Source organism: Pinus tabuliformis, chromosome 5_2, assembly GCF_031772625.1.
Source record: "Pinus tabuliformis cultivar Carrire ecotype Pingquan chromosome 5_2, CPIR1, whole genome shotgun sequence".
Lineage (NCBI taxonomy): Eukaryota > Viridiplantae > Streptophyta > Pinopsida > Pinales > Pinaceae > Pinus > Pinus tabuliformis.
This window is the reverse complement of record NC_142306.1, coordinates 693,978,826-694,001,573: the sequence shown is the minus strand read 5'-3', so window position 1 is coordinate 694,001,573 and position 22,748 is coordinate 693,978,826. Positions and strand designations below refer to the sequence as shown.

Sequence of the window (22,748 nt, the reverse complement as noted above, 5' to 3'; positions counted from 1 at the left end):
GAACTTATGGTTCTTTGCATGTACATATTTTTTTTTTGTCTGTCTGTCTGTCTGGACATGCTGCACGATTTCTGTTAATAAGAGACTTGAAAAGTACTTTTGTTGAGAAATTGGTCTCTCATTGCTCGTCAGGTTTCCAAAGGTGTCATGACTCATTACAAATGTCTTGCAATCTGTCAAAGATTTGTATCACTCACTTTGCAGCTGTTACTCGATACGGAAGAATTAGAATAAGACTCAATAACGGCAGAGGAATAATAATACGATTGGAGACAATAAGAACAAGGTAACTAGTGGAGACAATAAGAACAAGGTAACTAGTAGCGAATTAATTTAAATATAATTAAAATTAGCCGTAGTCTAATAATTATGTTTTTTTTCCCATGAATGTTATGGAAATTCAAGTTATATTTTGAAAAAATTTGGCAGGAATTTTTGTAAATCAAGTAAAAGTTGTTAAAATTCATAATTAAGTGCTTTAGAAGTTTTTGATGTTGTTGAACCATTTCCACCATCAAAATTGCCTTTACAAGAGTTTTTGGAATTTTTTTGCCCGGATTCCGGCCACTTTTAACTAGACAATTCCTCTGTCTTGGTAGACGACTCCATTAAATTAAAGCAAAAGACAATAAAGGTATAATGGTAAAGCATTTGAGTATTGTGTGTAAAATTGTAACTTTTTGTGAAAATAGCTGCCTCAATAGACGACTCCATTAAATTAAAGCAAAAGACACTAAAGGTATAATGGGTAAAGCATTTGAGTATTGTGTGTAAAATTGGTACATTTTGTCATGAAAATAGTCCATTGTACGATTGAATTTATTGGAGTTATTTAGTGCTTTTTGCATTGAATGCTTTTATTAGTCAATGGTTTTTATTGTTGTCTAATTGTTTAATAATATTTGGGTATAAAATGTTATGAGCATTGCCCAATCCATAAAAAAGGTTGTTGTGATGGTTGAATTGTCTAATAAAAACTGAATATAAAAAACTACAAGCATAGCCTAACCCATAAAAATTTTCTCTTCAATTCTAATAATTATTTATTAATATTTTTTCGCAGGTGGTTTTGCACAAGGCTCCAAAAAGGTTCCAAAACTAGTAATTATTTATTAATCTTTTTCACAACTGGTTTTGCACAAGGTTCCAAAAAAGTTCCAAAAACTATGCTAGACTTTAACTTTAATAATGGCATGCCTTTGGCTATATTAATGCCACATTAGAAAGTACAACATTCATTTAGTCACAATATAATTAATAATATCATATTATTGGTTCATTTTTTTTGTAAAATTACGTAGTTATTGTTGAATTTTTCCTAACAAAAGTTCACTCCATATTTGGCATTTTGCTTCTCCTATTAACAAAAATGGAACTATTAAACTTGGACACACAAAGATGGAGAAAGATTAGTTGGGGCAACTTTAAATGAAAAGATTTAATGAATTGTAAAAATGCAATTACTCTCAATGAAAAAAGATATGAAATCTCACTTTCATTTAGAGTGGGGAATTTTAAAGTTGTAAGACCAATGAGCTCATTTGAATGTATTATATGGATAGATTGGAAAACTTTACGAATTTTATATAGAGAAAGTACCAAAAATACTATGAAATAGTAGGGAATCTATATATTATTCTCTATATATTGATGGTGTCCTTGATTGCCTCTCTTGTGTGTTTTTGTGAAAAGGAGACTCTATGATATCACTTACATCTCAAATCCAATAGCCACATTTTCTCTGAACTCCCTTCCCTTAACTCGCCTGGAGACTTCGATATTGTCAAATCCAATAGATGTGGCCATGACAACCTTAATATCGTTGGCATCTGCATTGCTAATGAAATCAAAGTAATCCTAGACCTCCCCTTTGGTTCCTGGATACCAAACTAGAGCCCTGCAAACATTCTTGGATTTACTATAATCAAAATCCATCAAAACAACCTTAAGGACCTTCATATCTAAAGCGAACAAAGTTCCTTCTATAGATTAATTACTCCAAAAGACTTGGAATGTAAAGATATCCATTTAGGATATAAATATTATATTAAATAGAATGAATATGAATGAATGAATGAGAATGATTTACAAATGAGAACAAGAGGCTTGCTTATATACCAAGTAAGTGTCTCTTCATGAAGAGTCATGTCTCATTTAGACATGCCTCTTCAACCTAATTACTACTTAACTAATAATTAAATATGATTATTATCATTTACATTATATTTATATCATTTATATATTTTATTCATTACATTGCCTTCTTTCTCAAAAAGTTTTGTCCTCAAAGCTTATTGATGACAAAAGGCTTGATCTCTTTTTCGGCTTCGAATGTCTTTTTGTCTTGGAACAGTCATCTTCGTCGATACAAGCCGATATGATCTTCTTAGTGACAAACAGAATTGTCGCACTGAGAAGGGATCAGACCATCCCAGATTATTCTTCTGTATAGTATTTTGATCACTGGAATTTTGTAACGATTTGTCAGCATAAGACGGAATTGATGTTATATCATTATTCTCTAAAACATTAATTTGTTATCTACGGTTTGAATGGTCCTGATACACAGCTTGGTTGATTTGTCTATTCTCATGATTCGGATGCCGATATAAAGTTTTTAGATTTTCTTCTGGCGAAGATGTTGTTGAATTGATTATGGAACATTCACTTGGGATGTCCATTGTCTGAACTGCAACATCTACGTGTGTCGTTTCTTCAACTGACTTGTCTTCTTGAGTTGTCATATTCACTGGATCGGTATTCATTTCCTTATTTTCAACTTGAACTGTTGTGACCGGAGATTTTGATACTTCTTCTTGAGTGGCTTGTTCCAACTTATCTTTTAATGCTTTCTTATCTTCCTTAAGTTTCTTAGTTTGATTGAGCAGACTTTGATTATGGTTTCTCAAATGTAAAAGTTCTTTGGTTTTTGATTCATCAACCTTATTTTCAGTGTCTTGAATTTTAAGTTTTTCATTTTTTAGATCTTTGATTTGTTCTAATAAATTTTTATTAAGGTTCTTTAAACGTAAATTTTCCTCTTCTTGTTCTGATAAATGCTGCTTGAGTTCTTTCTTTGAAACTTTAGTCTTTTTAACTTGTACCAGTAATTTTTCGACGTGGTCCTTGAGATGAGAAATTTTTTCATCCTTTTCCATTATTTCTTTGTAATGCATATCCACAAGTCCAACATATTGTTGCTTAAGTATCGTGATTTCTTGTTTTACATCTCTTTGGAATTGTTTTTGTTCATTTCTTAGAGATTCCATTTTTTTTCACTTCTTTTATCCTTTTTTTTTCAACAATTTATTTATTTCTATTTTTTTTTATGATATATTCTCTCTCCTTTTATTTATTTATTTCTTTTTTTTTATATATGATATATTCTCTCTCCTCTTTCTTTCTTTCTTTTTCTTTTTCCTTTTTTTTTATATATAATTTCTCTCTTTTTATAAAATTTTTATATAACAATAACTTCTTTTTAATATATATAATTATAAATTATATATATTATATAATTTTAATTTATATATATTATAAAATTATAATTATATAAAATTTATATATACTTTTTTGAGACCCTCTTTTCCTTTTATATGTAACTATATAAGGCTTATATAGTATCTTTTTTTATAATTATAATAATATTTTTTCTCAGAAAATTTGGATGAGACGTGACTCTTGGTACGGTCACAATATTTAGATCTGAATGATTAAAATTATTTAGATCACACCTTTTCTCTCCAATGTTATCAAAATATCTTTTACTTTTAAAATACCATGGGCTATTACATGGATTGTTTTTAAAACCTTCTGTAAAAAGTAATATTTACCTTTCACGTAAGAGCTTTTGTATCCTTGTTTTTTCTTTAACTTTTAAAATACCATGGGATATTACCATGGGTTGTTTTTAAAACCTCTGTTAAAATGTTCTCCACGTAAAAAGTAAAACATATTCTTTTTGTTTTTTGTTTTTCTTTTAACTTTTTAAAATACCATGGGCAATTACCATGGGTTGTTTTTAAAACCACGGGCTTCTCCACGTAAAAAGTTTTAAATATACTTGGTATGATATTTTGTATCCGTTTTGTTTTTTATTTTACTTTTTTTCTTCTTCTTTTTTTAATTTATTTACTTTTATATATTTTTTTGTTAATTTTTTTTTATGGCCAAAGACCTAGAAAAAAGGAGAAAAGGAGAAACTCCCAAATATTGAGCAAAATGCTTCAATTATACGACAACAAGGTTGACGAATTTCGATAGTCAAAAACTTGGATAGGAAAACGAGCTTTGTGCACCAGTTAAGAAACCTAGAGGACCGAACTGCTTTGATACCAAATGAAGCGAACAAAGTTCCTTCTATAGATTAATTACTCCAAAAGACTTGGAATGTCAAGATATCCATTTAGGATATAAATATTATATTAAATAAAATGAATAAGAATGATTTACAAATGAGAACAAGAGGCTTGCTTATATACCAAGCAAGTGTCTCTTCATGAAGAGTCATGTCTCATTTAGACATGCCTCTTCAACCTAATTACTACTTAACTAATAATTAATTATGATTATTATCATTTACATTATATTTATATTATTTATATATTTTATTCGTTATAATATCAAGGGTGCCTACCCGAATCAACATGTCCTTTGCTACAACATCTTCCCTCGAGAAGAGAAGCGTTGGACTTGGGCAAGTCGGTGAGATATGTAATCATCATTTGGAAACTCAAGAGTGGCTCCAACCTCCCTTGGCCAATCTCTGCCTGATCAATTTTTTTCTAGCTCTTTGAAGTTGTTCTCTAAGTTGTATTGACTCGAATGGTCAAAGCGACGATGTGAAACTAGCATGGAAACATATGAAACTAACAACTTCCTCAATACTCAAAGAATTAAATAAGATTGTATAAATTTTATGGTCATTTAGTTATTTACCTACAAAATTTTACATCACTAATCTTATGTCGGGCATAACCTAATGTTGTAACTACAAATTTCCATCACCTAATGTTGCAACTACAAATTTCCATGGACAAGGAAGAAACCACTAAAGTAGAAGGATGCTCTTTGTAATATAGTTTTCTCTATTTTTTTCCAAATAATCTTTATCTACTATTTATTCTATTAGCAATAAAAGTTTTTATATTTAGTGATTTAGTTTTTCAAGATGATCTTTCCAAATCTTATATTCCTTCGGTATATCTTTGCACTTTTAAGGGCAGTTGTTAGTATAATATATATATATATATATAGAGAGAGAGAGAGAGAGAGAGTTTTTATTTAAAGAGGAAAGAACTATTTTTTCTCTTTGTTGTGTCGTAAAAATGCAATAAACGAAGTATTCCAAGTATATTTATGAAGTTAAGTTTAAATGGATATTAGATAGTTTGGAATATGATTGGTTAAAATTGTTTGGAGATATAATTTTTTTTTTGAGTAATTAAAAATTTATGCTTACATAGAAAGAGTTTTTAAGGGGAGAGTTAATATCTACGCCTGGAGTATGTTCTAAATCTATTTCTGCTTGGCTAGGACCTTGTCTTCCTTGGACGTAATGAAACAAGTTAATGGCCCAAGACCCACAGGCATCTAGTAGGAGAAAAATCCTGCCGAGTGGTAAGATTTCACCACTAGCAGGTCATTCTAAGTCATGTGGTTTTTTTTGAATAACAGTGATGAGTTAGCTTGCATTGATAGATAACAACCAGAGATGATTGTCCTGACCACTAGTTTGACAACTAAGTTAGAATAGGTTTTGACCTTGCCCTTTCATTGTTTGTCCATATTCAATCAAATTAAGGCATATGGTTCAAAAAATAAACTCATGGGAATTATTGTATTAGAGTGGAGTGTTGAGTATTCCACTTAGTTACCACTCAAGTTATGAGTTATTGTATTATAGTGGAGTGGTGAGTTATTAAGCATCCAATTAAATTAAGGGACACGTTCGTTTTTGGTATTTTTCTGTGTATGTGTACTGATAGTTATAAGGAATGTACACCATTTGCTAACGAAGATGAGTATTAGCTTTTTTGTTATTTATTTTTTTTCCTTTATTTTTTCCCATGTTGTATCATCCCATAACATAACACATATTGGATTATTCTCTTTTTATTGTCATTTTTCTCTACAACCTTTCTTTCAAGTGACTTCCTCTAATTTGAATTAGAATCTATTATTATCACTAAAATGAGAAAGAAATTAATACCAAAAAATAAGTTTTTAAGAAGAAGAACTATTTATATTAGTAGGAGGGCTTATATGCCTGCCTTAAGAGGATTAGTAGATTAGTGAGTAGGAAAACATTTAAGTATTTTGCATAGGTGGTTCACAAGAACCCACTAGCCTTGTCACGCCCCTATCCTAGCAATGGTCTTTCAATCGCACATATGTAGGTTCCACACTGCTACCCACTTTATTTTCACTAATACTTATGAGTACGGAATACGCCTAACCATCCAACACTTAGTTATTTTATTTAATTCCTCTAAGCATTATCATTACATAGCGGAAATAAAAATTCACATCATCATCATATCATTCATATGTATGCACAACAGAAATACTTTTTTTTAAATGGGAGGGGCAACTCCCAAGTATAGAGTCTGCCCAATAATATAACAGTTCAATAATCTTACAAGTACAAGTACAATTCAACCTTTGCTGGAAACTCCAAATTTCCCTGCAGCAAAGCTTCTCAAAAACCTGCAGTTCACCTGCTTCGTGTTGGGTCACCCACCTCACCGAGTCGGGTCGCCCTCGTTCAACAGTGCCCACCACAACACAAGTCGTTCAGGGTCGCCCAGCTCGTCATATAGGGTTGCCCAATCTATCATGCAGAATTGCCCAACCAACCATTCAAGAGTGCCCGCGGATCGGGTGGTTCAGCAACGCCCAGCGTGGTAGCGCCGTTCAACAATGCCTGTGGGTCAGGTCATTCAACAGTGCTTGTGTATCAGGCTGTTCAACAGCACCCAACCCAGTCAGGTCATTCAGCATCGCCCACAATTTGGGTCGTTCAGCAGCGCCCAGCCTGGTCACGTCATTCAATAGTGCCCACGGGTCAGGTCGCCCAATTCGTTCGGGTCGCTCATTCAGTAGCACCCACCGCAGCTCATGCGCCTAGTTTCTCTTACCCGTATCCTTCCGTAGCTCGCCCTTTCACTTTAGAAATCTCGGTTTGGCCACTTCAACCCTTTGTCCTCCTACACCTTCACTAGCCTTATTGCCTTCTCCTTTTTCTCGCCCAAGTGCCTTGATTGCTCAGACTTGCTTGAGATGACTTTGATGCTTTTCACCAAGTCGTCTTCCTCTTCTTATACTCGTCATCCAAGTGTTTAAGTGGTTCGGCCTACCTCTAGGCCGACCACTCGTTCCACACAAAACACCCATAAACTCGTTGGCCCAACTAGTTCGGTCCACTTCCGCATGTCGAGTCGCCCAAGCGTTCTCCTCTGCATTTTGGCCCAACCTCCAATCGACTTCACTGTATAAACTCGTCGCGATGCTCCCACACTTAGCTGAATCAGATTTTCTAGTTTTTCAACTCTCCTGTGGCTCGTCCGCATGCACTCACCCGGGTGCTTGACACACGGGTCGCCCCGGCTCGCTCGTCCAACTCATCTGCACCATCACACATTCCATTGGGGAGCATTTAATCGAACACACCCACTCATTGCATCTCGTTGGCCACGCTGGCCTGTCGCCTTTAACCGAACCATGTGGTCATCGCATAAAACCGACTCATCGCGCATAACTGAAGATGACTCCTCCCGTCGCATAACACTGACTTGGGCACCCGTCGCACACATGGCGTGCCCAACTTGTCTCGGGGTCCTGACATCCTCCACCACTCTAAAAATGTTGTCCTCCTTGACAACACCATCATACATCATTGCAAAGCGTTGCTAGCTCCAACATCTAAAAAATGTCAATGTTGCCCATCTCTGCTCCATCCTCGCACTAACCACCAAGGTTCATGACTTCATGAATGGGAAAGTCTCTTCAATCCATGATCATCAACCACATCTGTCGCAACCTCCACATGTTTCCCATCATGGAAGGCTGGCCCCTCGAATTCGACTACATGCTACTGCTGCAACATATATCGTGTTTGACCTCATCATGTATCGTAATTATGTGAATCATTGCATAATACTCCATCCAACATAATATCTTTTCCATAACCAAGACATTTATCTAACAAAATGCGGTGCACTGCATACCCTCATGACTCAAACTAGTTGGGTAGCTAATCCAACTGTAGCGCTCAACCCATGAGAATGCTCCTCCTCATGCCATCGTCAGTTGTTTCTTAGTATCTTGTCACAATCTCACCTCGATCAAGAATTCATCCCAATGCCATTTAGACCGGAGGCACAAGTAGGACCAAGCACGGTGCCTGCATTATGGTGCGCGATTTGTCAGATAGGAGGAAAGCATGCTACAGATAACTGCCATCTACTACAGAAGTATATGCAAAATTCCCAGCAGTTGTTCTATAATTTCTGCAGGTTAGTAGGCCATGATGAGTGCACCTATAGAAGTTATGAACTGATGATGGATCAGACTCCTACCTACAGAGTTCAGGCCGAAACACGGCCCCTCGATCAAAACGCAGGAATGGCATGCACTGGATTTTAGGGGAACGGACGAGGCCGAGATGGAATGGTACTGGGAAGAGGTCGCAGACAGTTGATATGTTACAATTGCAGAGGGCCAAAGAACTATGCCCACAATTGTACAAATCCAATGAGATAATCATGCTTATATTGTATGCAATTTGATCATGAGATGGAGGATTGTCCCACATGATAGCAAGGTTGTGCGATAAAGGAGCACTCTAACCTCCCCTGACTCAAAACCTGCAAATGATGAGGTCTAAGCCGCACGAGGAAGATCCTAATGTCAATATCATGCTCCAGAGTGGTATTACGACAGGGGATGACAAAGGCAAGCAGCCTGAAGAATGCACCTAGGTTCGCAAGGCTCCAACAAAGGAACCAGAATTTGATTTGGAGCACGCTAAGGAGACATTCATGGAAGCTAAGAGGAGCTTCGTGGATGCCTCCACTTCAGGAAGTAAAGACAGAGTGGAGTCAGAAATGGACCCATAGATGCTCACTAAATTCTTGGAGACATGCATGAAGCTGTTGCGCGACAGCAAGGCTATGAAGGGGCTGCAAGAACTCATAACTAGATGTGCTGGGAGCACGCCAGGAGAGCCATGCATAGTCCGGAAATGGACCCATCAATGCTCACTACATTCTTAGAGACATGCATGAAGCTATTGCGTGATAGCAAGGCTGCGAAGGGGCTGCAAGAACTCATAACTAGATGTGCTGGGAGCACGCCAGGAGAACTGCGCATAGTTAGGTGAAGTGGAGGAGTTCTTGAACAAATTTGAAAGAGAAGTGCCAGAACAACAGCATTTCAATGCTCTGAAATGGGTACTGCACGCTACACCCGCAAGATGGTGGGGTACACACTAGAAGAGTTTTGAGGATTGGCACGACTGCAAAAGGATGATGCGCATGTGGTTTGGGAAGCCTCAGATGTGATTGAAGGACACGTATGATAGATGGGATGATCCACATGCACATGTCGCAAAATGGACAAAGGTCTTTAGGTAAGAGCCACAACTTGAATGGGTGCACTTGTTCTATCATACCCTGGACATTATACACATGAATTGGTATATAGAGACGGAGCTCCACCATGGCACGAACGAATGGGATATCCTGTGTGAAGGATTCCTATTAACCTTCACGTTTGAGGATCATCAGTGGGATACTATTGATGGTGCGCTTCAAGTAGTAAAAGCAATTATCTTAAAAACACCCCAGGAACCAATGGAAGTGCTTCAGTCTGAATGGTGACCTAGCTGAGCTGCGCGCTGGAGTGCTACAACGTAAACATTGAAGAAGACGACGAAAATCCGCGAAATGTTAATATTCCGGAAACTAAAGGCTATCGCAAGGTTCAAGGACCATTGATTGAAGACCTTGACATTACCACACTGGTAAAAATGAAGCAGGTGAACATTGGTACGAAGGTGGAACTAGAGTATGCAACACTCGGTGACTACTAGGATGATGCCACGGTGGATAAGGTCGCTGAGTTACTCTAGGAGTACCAAGACTTACTCTCGACCAAGATCACGAACCTAAAGGGGATAGTTGGTGACTTAGGGCCGATGACCTCGGATCACTTTAAAACCCGACATGAAGTCGGTTATGCAAAGGCCTTACCAAAAAAAGGTCCACGTAGAATTGGAGAAAATGCTCGAAACTGGAATTATTGATCCAGTGGAAGAATCTGACTGAGTAAACCCTATGGTAGTGCAAGAAAAGAAGCAGAAGGGCGAGATATGAATATGCATGGACCTTAGGAAATTGAATGACCCCTGTGTGCACGACCACTTCCCAACCCCATTCACAGATGAAGTATTGGAAAATGTCAGCAGGAAAGAAGCATATTCTTTCATTAATGGGTTCTCAGGGTACCACCAGATCAAAATTGCGCCGGAAGATAGGAGCAAGACCACCTTCACGACTGAGTGGGGTTGTTTTCAATACACCGTCATGCCGTTCGGGTTAAATAACATGCCAACCATTTTTTCGCGCATAGTTGTTGTCGCATTCAAAAAATATATCCACAAATTCCTGGAGGTCTATTTGGATGATTGGACTGTATTTGGATTGGTTAAGCACCATGTAGTGAGCTTACACTTGATGTTGGATACTTGCCAATGACACGAAATTGCGTTGAACCTTAAGAAGTGTACGTTTCTCGTTCCCTTTGGGAACTTACTACGACATGTGGTCTACAAACAGGGACTAATGGTAGACCCCACGAAGATTGTCGTAATTCTGAATTTGGAAGCACCATGAAGTGTTAAACAGTTGCACACTACCTTGGGACATACAGGGTACTACAAGAAGTTCATCAAAAGTTATGCCCAAATCACCGCACCAATGGAGAAAATATTGAGAAAGGATGTCATGTTTTGCTGGAATGATGATTGCATGAAGATCCTGGATGTACTAAAAGAGAAATTGACCTCTGCTCCAATCCTGGTCTTCCCAAAATGGGATGTGGAGTTCATGTCCATGTTGACGCGTCATGCATAGCACTGGGCGTGGTGCTCACACAAGAAGGTGGAGAGGGCTTGGATCATCCTATCGCGCTTGCAAGTCGCAGGTTATCCAAAGCGGATAAGAACTATTCCACAACCAAGCGCGAGGGGTTGGCTATGGTGTACGCTCTCCAAAAGTACTGACACTATTTGCTAGGAGGACATTTCAAGATGTATACAGACCATTCTGCGCTAAAATACTTGGTCAATAAGCCTGTGTTGGGGGGCGCATATGCAGGTGACTCTTATTGTTCCAAGAATATGACTTTGGGGTCATGGTAAATCCTGGATGCCTAAACACAGGACCGGATCACCTGTCGCGTATTAAGATAGGCGAGGAACCTAGCAGTTTGGAGGAAGGATTGCCTGACGTGCAACTCTTTGCTGTGCGCATTACGGATGGGCACTTTGAAGATATAATCCACTTTCTGAACACCGGGACTGCGCTGAAGGAATACTCCGTCCAGCAGAAGAAGAAACTAGTGGTGTGCACGACTGATTTTCCTGTCATCACAGGGCACCTATACAAAATGGGAAATGATGAGATATTGTGAAGATACACACATGAATTTGAGCAAAGTCAGATCCTCACGGAAGCACATGAGGGTGCTGTAGGAGGACACTATGCAGAACGAGCAACCACACAAAAGATTCTTCGCGCAGGGTTGTGGTGGCCAACCGTTCATTAGGATTCAAAAGAACACTATAAGGCCTGTGATATATGTCAAAGGACCAGTAAACTGTTATGAAACCAACTCACAAAAATATAGAAAATATAGATAAATGCCTTAGAATTAAACCTCTTCGAGGGGCAACCTCCTTTACATTACACAAATGAACAATTATTGGATGATACAAATGAAAAGACTTCCCTTCTATATATATAAGTCTAAGGGGTCATAATATAATCAGAGTCGACATAACAATAATAATGTAAGGGCACAATAATAACAATAGTGGGCTTCTATGGGGCACAATAATAACAATATGGGGACTACATGGGCACAACAATATAATAAGGGAGTTATATTAATAAGAATAAGGGGTTACACTAGTAGTATAGGTACCTAACATGCCCCTCTCCTTCAAAAACTGTTGTCCTCAATGCTTGAGTAGTTCTTGATGCTCATGTATAAAATTCTTGTCCTCCCATGTGGAATCTTCAGCTGGTAAGTTCTTCCAATTGATGAGATACTCCGAAATTGATCGATTTCGTAGCTGTCGGGTTCTTGTTTCTATGACTGCTCCAGGCTCCAATATTGTTTTTCCTTCCTCGTCAAGTTCTGACAATATTTTTTGAACTGGGATCTTCTTCAACTTTTGAATGAGTTCCCACTCCTTTGGGCATATGGATATATGTACGGCTTGATGTTTGGAGGAACACTTCGTGGAATCAAATGAATAGCATGATCATGATCACGAATAGGTGGGAGGCCTTTAGGGGTCTCAAATACCTTGGAATGATTGTCCAAAACATTTTGGAGATCTAGAGAAATACATGATTTCGATGTGGGATCCTCTAGTGAACATAATTGTGCAATTACACCTGTTGTTCTTTATTTAGAAGCTTTGTCATGCTGTTAGAGTTGATTATCTTTCCAGGTTTTCCTTCGATACCCCTTAATTCAACTTCCTTTCCTTCCCCAAAAAAATTCAAGAAAAGTTCTTGAAAATTAAAAGTTATCGTACCCAAAGATTGTAGCCATTAGACTCCTAGTAAAACATCTGCACCACCCATTGGAATGGAAAGCATTGGGCTATTCAATACATATTCTTCCATGGATAGCTTGATATTATGGAACTTTCTAGAGCAATTTATGATTCCTCCACTTGCAACCATTACTTGACACTCCAGTGCTAGATATAGGAAGCAATTCAATTCCTTGGCTATCTTACAATTAATAAAATTATGGGTACTGCCCGAATCAATCAACACTCTTACCTTTTTCTTCTTGATATGTCCTTCTATCTTGATAGTTTGAGGAGTGATAATTTCTTCCAATGCATTACAATATATGGTAGGATTAATTTCTTGAGACTCGATGTGATCATTTAATTCTTGAACATTTTTCTTCTTGATATGTCCTTCTATATTGATAATTTGAGGAGTGGTAAATCCGTTTAATGCATTACAAGATATGGTCGGATTCATTTCTTCTTTCTCGATTTGATCTTTCACTTCTTGAACCTTTTTCTTCTTGATATGTCCTTCTATCTTGAGGGTTTTAGGAGTGGTAATTCTTTCCAGTGCTTTGCAAGATATGGTCAGATTCATTTCTTCTTTCTCTGGGGTTAGTTCCTGGTGTATATACTCTTCTTTTGATGTCTCTTGATCCTTTCCTTCCTCCTCTCCACAATCAATGTACAATAATTTCTTCTCAGCACACTTATGAACTTTGTATTTGTTATCACAATTGTAACAAAGCCCTTTTTCTCTTTTTTCTTCCAATTGTTGTGGTGTAACCCTTGTAGGTTGTGGAAGGCTAGGAGAAACAACACTTCCATCATTATAGTTGTGAGGGGTAGACTTCCTTGTTGCTATAATTTTGCTTTCCACTTTGTAACAAAGCCCTTTTTCTCTTTTTTCTTCCAATCGTTGTGGTGTTGCTCTAAAGAAGGTGTTCCTCTTTGTATCCCCATAATGTGCTATCATTTCGTCTATGGAAATTGACCACGTAACAAGTTGTTTACGAGAACAAAGCCCTTTATACCATAAAAATTGATCCAGTTCTAAATATGAAGATGCAATACATATCTTTTGTAACAGTGGTACACCATGTAGATCAAAATATTGCTCCACCTATAGTATCCAATTTACTGGATCCTTTCCATCAAACTTTCTCATATCGCTTTTTTTTTTATTTCAAGAGCTCGATCTTGAAATGACTATAACTCTGTAATTTCAGATCTCCAAGTTCTAAAATTTCTTACTGCAGTAGCTCTCAGTGTTGTCTTTCTAAACCCACAATTCTGACCAGCATTTGATTATCCAATAAATAGTTATGCCAGATCTCCCATGGTGACCTGATTATAGACTAGTTCAGTAGAGAAAACTTGTACGACATGCCACGTCTCATTGTTTCGACCTTAGTACTTGAAACTGATATACAGAAAACTACAGGAAGTCCTCTTTCTGAAACTTCTTACGCAATTTCAATCTAATGCTCAAAACAAAAGTTATGACAATTTTCCCAAGGTCACCTATTTAGGATGTAATTCGGGAGTCTGCAAAAACCCTAACTTCCTCAGATCATATATCCGAAAATATAGTGAGACAAGCTCTGAAATTCGGATCTAAGATTCAAAACGATTTCTTCTCAAACGGGTTTTTTCTTTAGCTTCTGAAACTTTGTAGCGAAAACGTTATAACAAAAATACCATGATGACCTATTTTAGATGAAATTCTGGAGCTTGCAAAAACCCTAACTTCCTCAGATCATATCTCCGAAAATATAGCGAGACAAGATCTGAAATTCAGACCCAAGGTTCAACGCGATTTCGTCTCAAAAGAGTTTTTTGTTTCGCTTCTGAAATGTCACAGAAAAATAGTTATAGTGAAAATTCCACGATGACCTATTTGGAGCAGCGAAACCCTAGAATCCAAAGCTCTGATACCAAATGTTATGAAACTAGCTCACAAAAAGATAGAAAAGATAGATAAATGCCTTAGAATTAAGCCTCTTCGAGGGCAACCTCTTTTACATTACACAAATGAACAATTATTGGATGATACAAATGAAGAGACTTCCCTTCTATATATATAAGTCTAAGGGGTCATAATATAATCAGAGCCGACATAACAATAATAATGTAAGGGCACAATAATAACAATAGTAGGCTTTTATGGGGCACAATAATAACAATATGGGGACTACATGGGCACAACAATATAATAAGGGGGTTGTACTAATAACAATAAGGGGTTACACTAGTAGTATAAGGACCTAACATAAACCATCGCGAAGGAACGAAATGCCTTTGAATCTACAAATGATGTTGTGGCCCTTCGAAAAGTGGGCAATCGACTTTGTAGGACCTATCAAACCTCAGGGAAAAACTGATGCGTGATACATCATCACCACGATGGACTACTTGACTCGTTGGGCAGAAGCGTAGCCGGTCAAAGTGTGCACAACCACCACGGATGTGAAGTTTTTGTTTGAACATGTGTTGACTCGATTTGGCTGTCCGAAAATCTTAATGAGTGATCATGGTACACATTTCCTCAACGAAACCATCAATGCACTAACATAAGAGTTCCAAGTGTATCACCAGAAAAGCACACCGTACCACCCACAAGCCAATGGGATAGTAGAAGTGTTCAACAAAATATTGGAGACTGTGCTAACCAAAGTATGCAACGCACAATAAAGCAATTGGGACCTGCGCGTACCTGCAGTACTATGGGCTTATAGGACAACGTGCAAAAAACTGACGGGACAACCACCTTTTTAATTAGTTTATGGAGTAGAAGCTGTCATGCCAATGGAATATACTGTACCTAGTATGTGCATAGCCGCACTCATAGATATGAAGAACCACGAAGCCTTGGAAGAAAGGCTCGTGCATTTGGAAGAACTTGAGGAGGAACGATTCCTGGTTGGCTTTCATCAATAGGTGCAAAAACAGCGTGAGAAGGACTGGCATGATCACCATATTAAGTTGCGCACCTTCAAAGTAAATGATTTGGTGTTGCTGTATGACAGTAAGTTTGATAAGTTCCCAGGAAAATTTAGAATGCATTGGCTGGGACTGTACATTGTTAAGGAGGTCATGGATGGAGGCGTGATATAGTTAGTCAAACTAAATGGAGAACCTTTCCTCGGGAAAGTGAATGACAGCCGCTTGAAGCCCTACATGGGTGGCCTAACTATCTGACTAACCGGAAGAAGCATAGTCTTCGTGCCCCAAAGATTTGGATAAAGGCGTGGGAATATAAGCAAATACAGGGGATACCGACACAAATGTAGAGAAGCACTCCTGATACACAGGTATTGAAACAACGTATGCAGCAGATCCAACAGGCAGCAGCTCAGTGTGCTGCTGACCTTGCCATAGTTCGAGAACAATTGGAGGGACTCCACGCAAAGATCTCCGCATTGACAGAGTGACTCGAGGGCGAGTCATGATGTTTGTGTTGGGGGCCTGTTGGGCATGGAATCCCCCCAAGGCATGTTTTGGGGCTTAAAGCCCAAGTTTTGACCAAATTTTGTTGTAAAGCTCTGCGAATTCCGGGTGTTGGGCACAAAAGTATGATAGAGTCACAGGGTTTTCCGCCCTGGTTTTGTAATGTAATGTCGGCTGGATAGACCTACCCATGGTCCACAAACCATGGGATTGTATAAACAGAGTGAGGCTCTAAGTGTAAAAGAGAAGGAAAAAAGGAATAGAAGAGGAGCATGAGAAGGCTAAGTGATTGAGTGTAACGTGTGTCTGTGGGTCGTAGAGTAGGAGAAGACTCTGCAACTGAGTGCACAGAGGCCTAGTAGTCCGCAGCTGAGTGCGCAGACCCTTGCAGCTGAGTGCGCAGGGTGAGTTGAGTCTGTAACCATGGAAAGAATCAATAAATAGAAGTTTTGCTATAATTTTGTGTATCTTTTCTGGTGTATTTCATGAATGAATGTAATTTACAAGTATATTGTTTATTTACTGCGCGAACCTATATGAAGGTTTTATGTTGTTAAGTATAACTTAAAGAACTCAAGTAGGCAAAGCTAATTAACTAATATTGGAATATAAGCAAGATCTTGGGTAATAGCGCAGAGCATGATGCACAACCCCTAAGTAGGGCTGCGCGAAGGCAGTATATCAGGTCGCGAGTAACGGGAAAGCGCACGAAGCAATCTGTGCACAGGGACAAACCGCGACCAGTCGAACTCATCAGAGATCTCCAGGGTTCGGAAACCTAGTTCTAGCACCCTCCCATACTACTTCGGGTGAGACCTCGGTCCATGCTCCATGGACTATTGCTGAAAAGGCCAGTAGTACTGGGATTTGTTTAGCTAATTAGCCAACAATGTCCTCCTATACTAGGGCCTTGATGTGCACGGATTAACAACACATGCTACATGTACCAATTATGTATATCAAAGAAAGATACCGGATAATCATAAATTAAATTTATTATTTTGGCTTCAAATCTTTAAAGGAATATGTGAAATCTCAATCTAAGAGGAATTCAAGAGGTATTTGATTTTCTAGCTTAAAAATATCTCCTTGAACTGCAAATGAGTCTTGCAGGGGTAAATACTTGGGATCTTTATACCTGCTAGCCAAGGACATCAAGTGAGAGCCATACTCCATTGAGAATTCCCTTAAAATGCACAAAAGAAAATAAAGTTCAGGTGTCATTTAATAGAGTTACGTTTTTTAAGGAACAATTATAAGTAGATCTTCATTGTTGGAAAAAAATGGAAAAAACATACATTGGATGTGCAATTGCAACAATTATATCCCTATAACACTAGAAAAATCAGGGATCTAATGGATTTATGCTACTTGTAATCTTTGAAATGGGGCTTATTTGGTCTGATTTTAAATTTCCAGTGAAATTTATACTCATGGGGGCTTCACTCGGGGAGCAATACCATACCAAAAGGGTTCATATTGGGGATATATATTGAGGAAAAAATGACATAATATATTGAACATATAATGGGGGTAAAGGGTTTTTATATTGACAGATATAAAAAATGGAATTTAAAGTTAATGAAAAATATAAAGGGGCAAAAAAAATGTTACTAAAAAAATGGATACATGTAATATCTAATGAAAGTAGGGGGTTTTTAAATTGGGAAGGTGTGTTGGGTTCATATTGGTAGGGGGTTAAATAATGTGACTTTTAGAGGTATTTTCCAATAGGTAGTCAAATTAGGGGCATTGTTTAGTATGTCATGAACACATGTGATATGTTAAATTTTCATTGAGTGAAGCCCCCATGTTTATACTGAAAGGGTGACCATACCCTTTTCATACCTCAATAATTGTAGAAGAAAAAAGCCATTTGTAGCCATCATTTCACATAATTCTTTGACTCCGGGATCAAAATCAGAGAGTGCATACGATTGTCGAATCTTACTAATAAATTGTTGATCATCTCTCATGCCATCAACAAGGTTTTCGAATTGGTGGTCTCTAATGCAGAATCTAACCCAAGGGAGGTCCCTTTTAATGGTGATTTCATACTCGTCAAGTTGGGATTTATCACGGCAATGATAAGGGCCCATAGAAACCACCTGTGACACAAAATCTCTGAATTTTTGGGCACAGGGACACTGGTATCCAAGGGATGCAACTCATAGAAATATCAATCTTGTGGTCATAAATGATGCAGCAAGACTTCCTTGGCCATGATAAAACCCAAATGGATATGATCTCAAATGCAAAGATCTAATGAGGGGCTCTTCAGTAGTGTTAAATATTATAACTGTTTTATTAATTAACAATTATTTTTTTAATCTTTCCATGTTTATGTTGAATAATTATTAATTAATTGTTTAATGTGATGATAGACCATTGTTCAATAGTCTCAAAATGAATTTGACGATAAACAATGGTGTAGAATAACATCTAGTGGAGTCGTTTTAGGGGGAAATGCCTTACAACACAGTCTAATTAATAAAAAAAATTGATTTTGGGTTGAAATTTGAGAATATAATATGTAACAATAATATATTTTATTATTATTTAAAATACACTTTTAAATATATAAATAGATTTAACTCCTTTAAAAAATCTAAAAAGATCTTTACCAATTAAATAACCATTTCATTTTGATAAATTCTTTCGGATTAATCACATCATGACTTTTTGGTCGATGTTTCAAACCATATAATGTGGTTCATCATCAGGACAATGGTGAAAAAATCAGTCAATCAGAATGTTTAAATAGCAAGGATGCATCTATTCCAGATTTAGCCATTAGGAAATAGCTGTTATGAATTAGCTGTTAAAAAATTAGTTGAATAAATTTATTATTATTTTGTTAGGTTTTATTTTAATTTATTAATATTTCTAATTAAAATAATATTGTATTCCAAATTAGTTAGATTAATTTAATAATATAATAAAAATTGAATATTTGTAAATATATAATTAAAAATAAGTTTAATATGGTTATTATTAAAAATGAATAATATTCAACAATTAAATTTAAATATTATTATATTAAAAGATTGGATAATATTTTAATAGGAGGTCAAAGAGGATATAAATTGCAATAATTATATATATATATATATATATATATATATATATATATATATATATATATATGAAAAGAGGGTGAGGATCCAACCTCTACTTAACTTCCAACCATCGTCCCTGTTAAGATTAATGGTACATTTTTCAATTTCAATGGCTTCTCGAAGCTTCCTATGATGGAAGTGATCAATCTTGGCGATGACTTGGGAATCCTCGATGTAGACATGGTGATTGGATTTCACTGCATGTTCAGCTAAAACTGATGAACAAGAGCGGTTGTGCTTAATATCTGCTGCATGTTCTTGGATTCTTTGGTTAATGGAGCGGCCAGTTTCCCCAATGTAGGGAATCCCACAGGAACACGGGATGGAGTAGATCCCTTTCATGTCTTTAGGGTTTACAAGATCTTTGTTGGATTTAAGTGAATTTCTAATGGAATTAAGGGGTTTGAAGGTAGCAGAAACTTTTTTCTTTTTGAGGATACGAGAAATCATATCGGTGGTCCCTTGAATAAAAGGAAGTTGAAAACTGGAGATTGTATCGTTACGAGAAGGTTTAATGCTTGATTCTTTACAAGCCCTTAGAAAAGCTTTGAGGCCTTGCTGCATGCTATAATCGTTATTTTCAAAAACTTTCAGTAGATGAGATTTTTCCTCTTCTAAGTGATTCTCATCAGAAATTCTTAGAGCACGAATTGCAAGGGTGTTGAGAACTCCGAGTTTTTGCGCTGGAAAATGATGAGAATTGGCATGAAGATACTATTCCGTGTGCATTTTCTTTCGAAAAACCCGATGAGAGATAGTACAATCATCCATTCTAGAGAGGAGAATATCAAGAAAAGGGAGACATACATCTACCTCAATTTCCAAGGTGAATTTGATGGAGTCAAATTGAGAATTAAGATGGTTGAGAAACAGATTTAATTTTTCACAACCATGGGGCCACACTATATTAGTATCGTCAACAAACCTCTTCCATCACTTGGGGCGGAGTAGAGCAGAGGCTAAAGCTTTGCTCTCAAAATCTTCCGTGAACAAGTTGGCAACTATAGGGGAAAGAGGAGAGCCCATTGCAACCCCATAAGTCTGTTCATAGAACTCACCCTAGAAGCTAAAAAATGTAGAGGTAAGGCATAGACCAACCAATTTGGTTGTATTCTCATCAGTAACACGATTAATGACATTGATGGCTTCTTGAATAGGGATATTAGTATAAAGGGAAACAACGTCAAAGCTTACTAATAGATCCCAGGCTCTAGCCTTATATCTTTCAACTCTTTAACAAAGGAAGCAAAGTCTTTAACAAAGGAATCGGTGTGACCAACAAGAGGTTTGAGTTTTTGAGCTAGGAATTTAGCAAGAAGATAAGTGGGCCCACCTATTATGTTATTAATTATATATTTACAAATATTCAATTTTTATTATATTATTAAATTAATCTAACTAATTTTGAATTCAATATTATTTTAATTAAAAATATTAATAAATTAAAAGAAAACATAACAAAATAATAATAAATTTATTCAACTAATTTTTTAACAACTAATTCATAACAACGATTAAACATTTTGATTGACTAATTTTTTCACCATTGTGCTCATGATGAACTACATTAGATGATTCGAAACGTGGACTAGAAAATCATGATGTGATTAATCCAATTTTTTTATCAATATCCATTTCATCTTAAAAATTTTAATTCACTCAATCTTACTAAATTAAACCACCATTTCATATATCACATAGTTAAAGCAATTTTAATAATATTTGCCAAAGAAAATTGACCGAAAGAATTATCCCAAACAAATTCCAAAATGCAGATAGAATATTCGTCCGCTTATGCTCATCGTAACTCTTTCTTTCACTCTCGGAACTACTTTTGTAAAAAAGATCGACCTGCTTGATGCCATAGCCAATTGCCTCAATTTATATGCGGAAAAATAAACAATTAGGCAAAGGGCCTGTGGATGCAAATTAAATAGAAGGCTTGGAGCCAAAAGCGCTTCAGCTTTCAGGTTTCCAAATTCCAGCTCGGGCATCAATTTCTGCTGGAGCTTTAGGGGTTGAGATTGAACCACCTCCTTTAGGGGTTGAGATTGAACCACCTCCATCTTTAAATTCAGAAAATGGGTTTCGAAAAGCACGATTTGGATTTCGCTATGGTCCCTGCAGGCCTTCTTTTGTTGAGCAGCTACCATGCATGGCTTCTATACAGAATAAAACGCCATCCCACCACCACCGTGATCGGATTCAATGCCCTCAACAGAAAAATCTGGGTCGATACAATGATGGCGGTAAGTCAATTCCCTCATAGTCCCTGTTCACTGGTTCGGATTGCTACACTATATGGTTGGTTCTTGATTTTCGTATTTTTTTGCAGGATGGAATCAAGAACGGTGTGCTGGCAGTTCAAACCCTGCGGAACAACATAATGGCCTCCACTCTTCTTGCATCCACGGCCATCACTCTCAATTCCCTCATCGGCATACTGGTCGGCAGCTCTGGATCGGGGGGCGCGGCGGCTGCTTTTATATACGGAGATGACAGCAGAATGGGGTCTTCTGTCAAGTATTTCGCCATTCTTGTTTGTTTTCTGATAGCATTTCTGTTCAATGTTCAGTCCATTAGGTACTATAGCCATGTCAGCTTTCTCATAAATGTGCCCGCTGGCAAACCTGGGGAAGGGCACTCGCAGTGGTATGTGAGCCAAGCGTTGAATAGAGCGAGCTATTTTTGGTCTTTGGGGCTCAGGGCTTTCTACTTCTCCTTCCCTCTTTTTCTCTGGACGTTCGGCCCCATTCCCATGTTTCTGTGTTGTTGTATCATGATTTTCACCCTCTACTTCTTGGACATTGCAACAACTTCATATACATATACATCTCTGTTTCTTTCTCTTCCAAGAACTGTGGAAGAGGGGTGTTCTCCAATGAATCAGGGGAATGGTAAGGTGTAATTCATATGGCTTTGTTAATTGTTTAATAAAATATATCATACTAAATGTATAAATTGCCAGCCTTGATTATCTGTTTGAAGTTGAGGGATTGTTTAGGGTTTCAGTTTAGTGTGGCTTTGTATCACCCAAAAGAGACACATGCAAACTCACAAAATATTGAACTCAAAAAGGAGAGGGAATGTTATGCAAATTCTAACAATACAGTGAAAAGAAATACAGCCAGGTGCAAATCGAAGGCATATTCAGGAGAACAATGGCAGGTTAAGAAGAAGAAACCAGGACAAATTCAAGGAATATTTAATAAAATATATGTCCTTTATGCTGGGCACTGATGCTAGTTGTCCTTAATGTCAACAGATACCGTTGGCAGCATATCTGACAAAACACAAAAGAAAACTGGGTTGGAAGTTCATCTAACAAAAGAGAGTTTATTCTCGAAATTTTGGCTTTTTTG

General features: G+C 37.2%; 1 protein-coding gene across 1 annotated transcript; it reads left to right on the top strand.

Moving 5' to 3' along the window:
- The first annotated feature begins 21,433 nt into the window (after positions 1-21,433).
- Positions 21,434-22,329, top strand: LOC149161020 (uncharacterized). Its single transcript, XM_089435467.1, has 2 exons — positions 21,434-21,635; positions 21,722-22,329. The coding sequence occupies exons 1-2, from the start codon at positions 21,468-21,470 to the stop codon at positions 22,292-22,294; spliced, it is 741 nt and encodes a 246-aa protein (XP_089291593.1). The 5' UTR covers positions 21,434-21,467; the 3' UTR covers positions 22,295-22,329.
- The last annotated feature ends 419 nt before the right edge of the window (positions 22,330-22,748 follow it).

Bases quoted from the DNA above. Each gene is read 5' to 3' on its own strand.
- LOC149161020 (XM_089435467.1), top strand. From the start codon at position 21,468: ATGGGTTTCGAAAAGCACGATTTGGATTTCGCTATGGTCCCTGCAGGC. The intron at 21,636-21,721 runs GTAAGTCAATTC...ATTTTTTTGCAG, and splicing joins GGGTCGATACAATGATGGCG to GATGGAATCAAGAACGGTGT.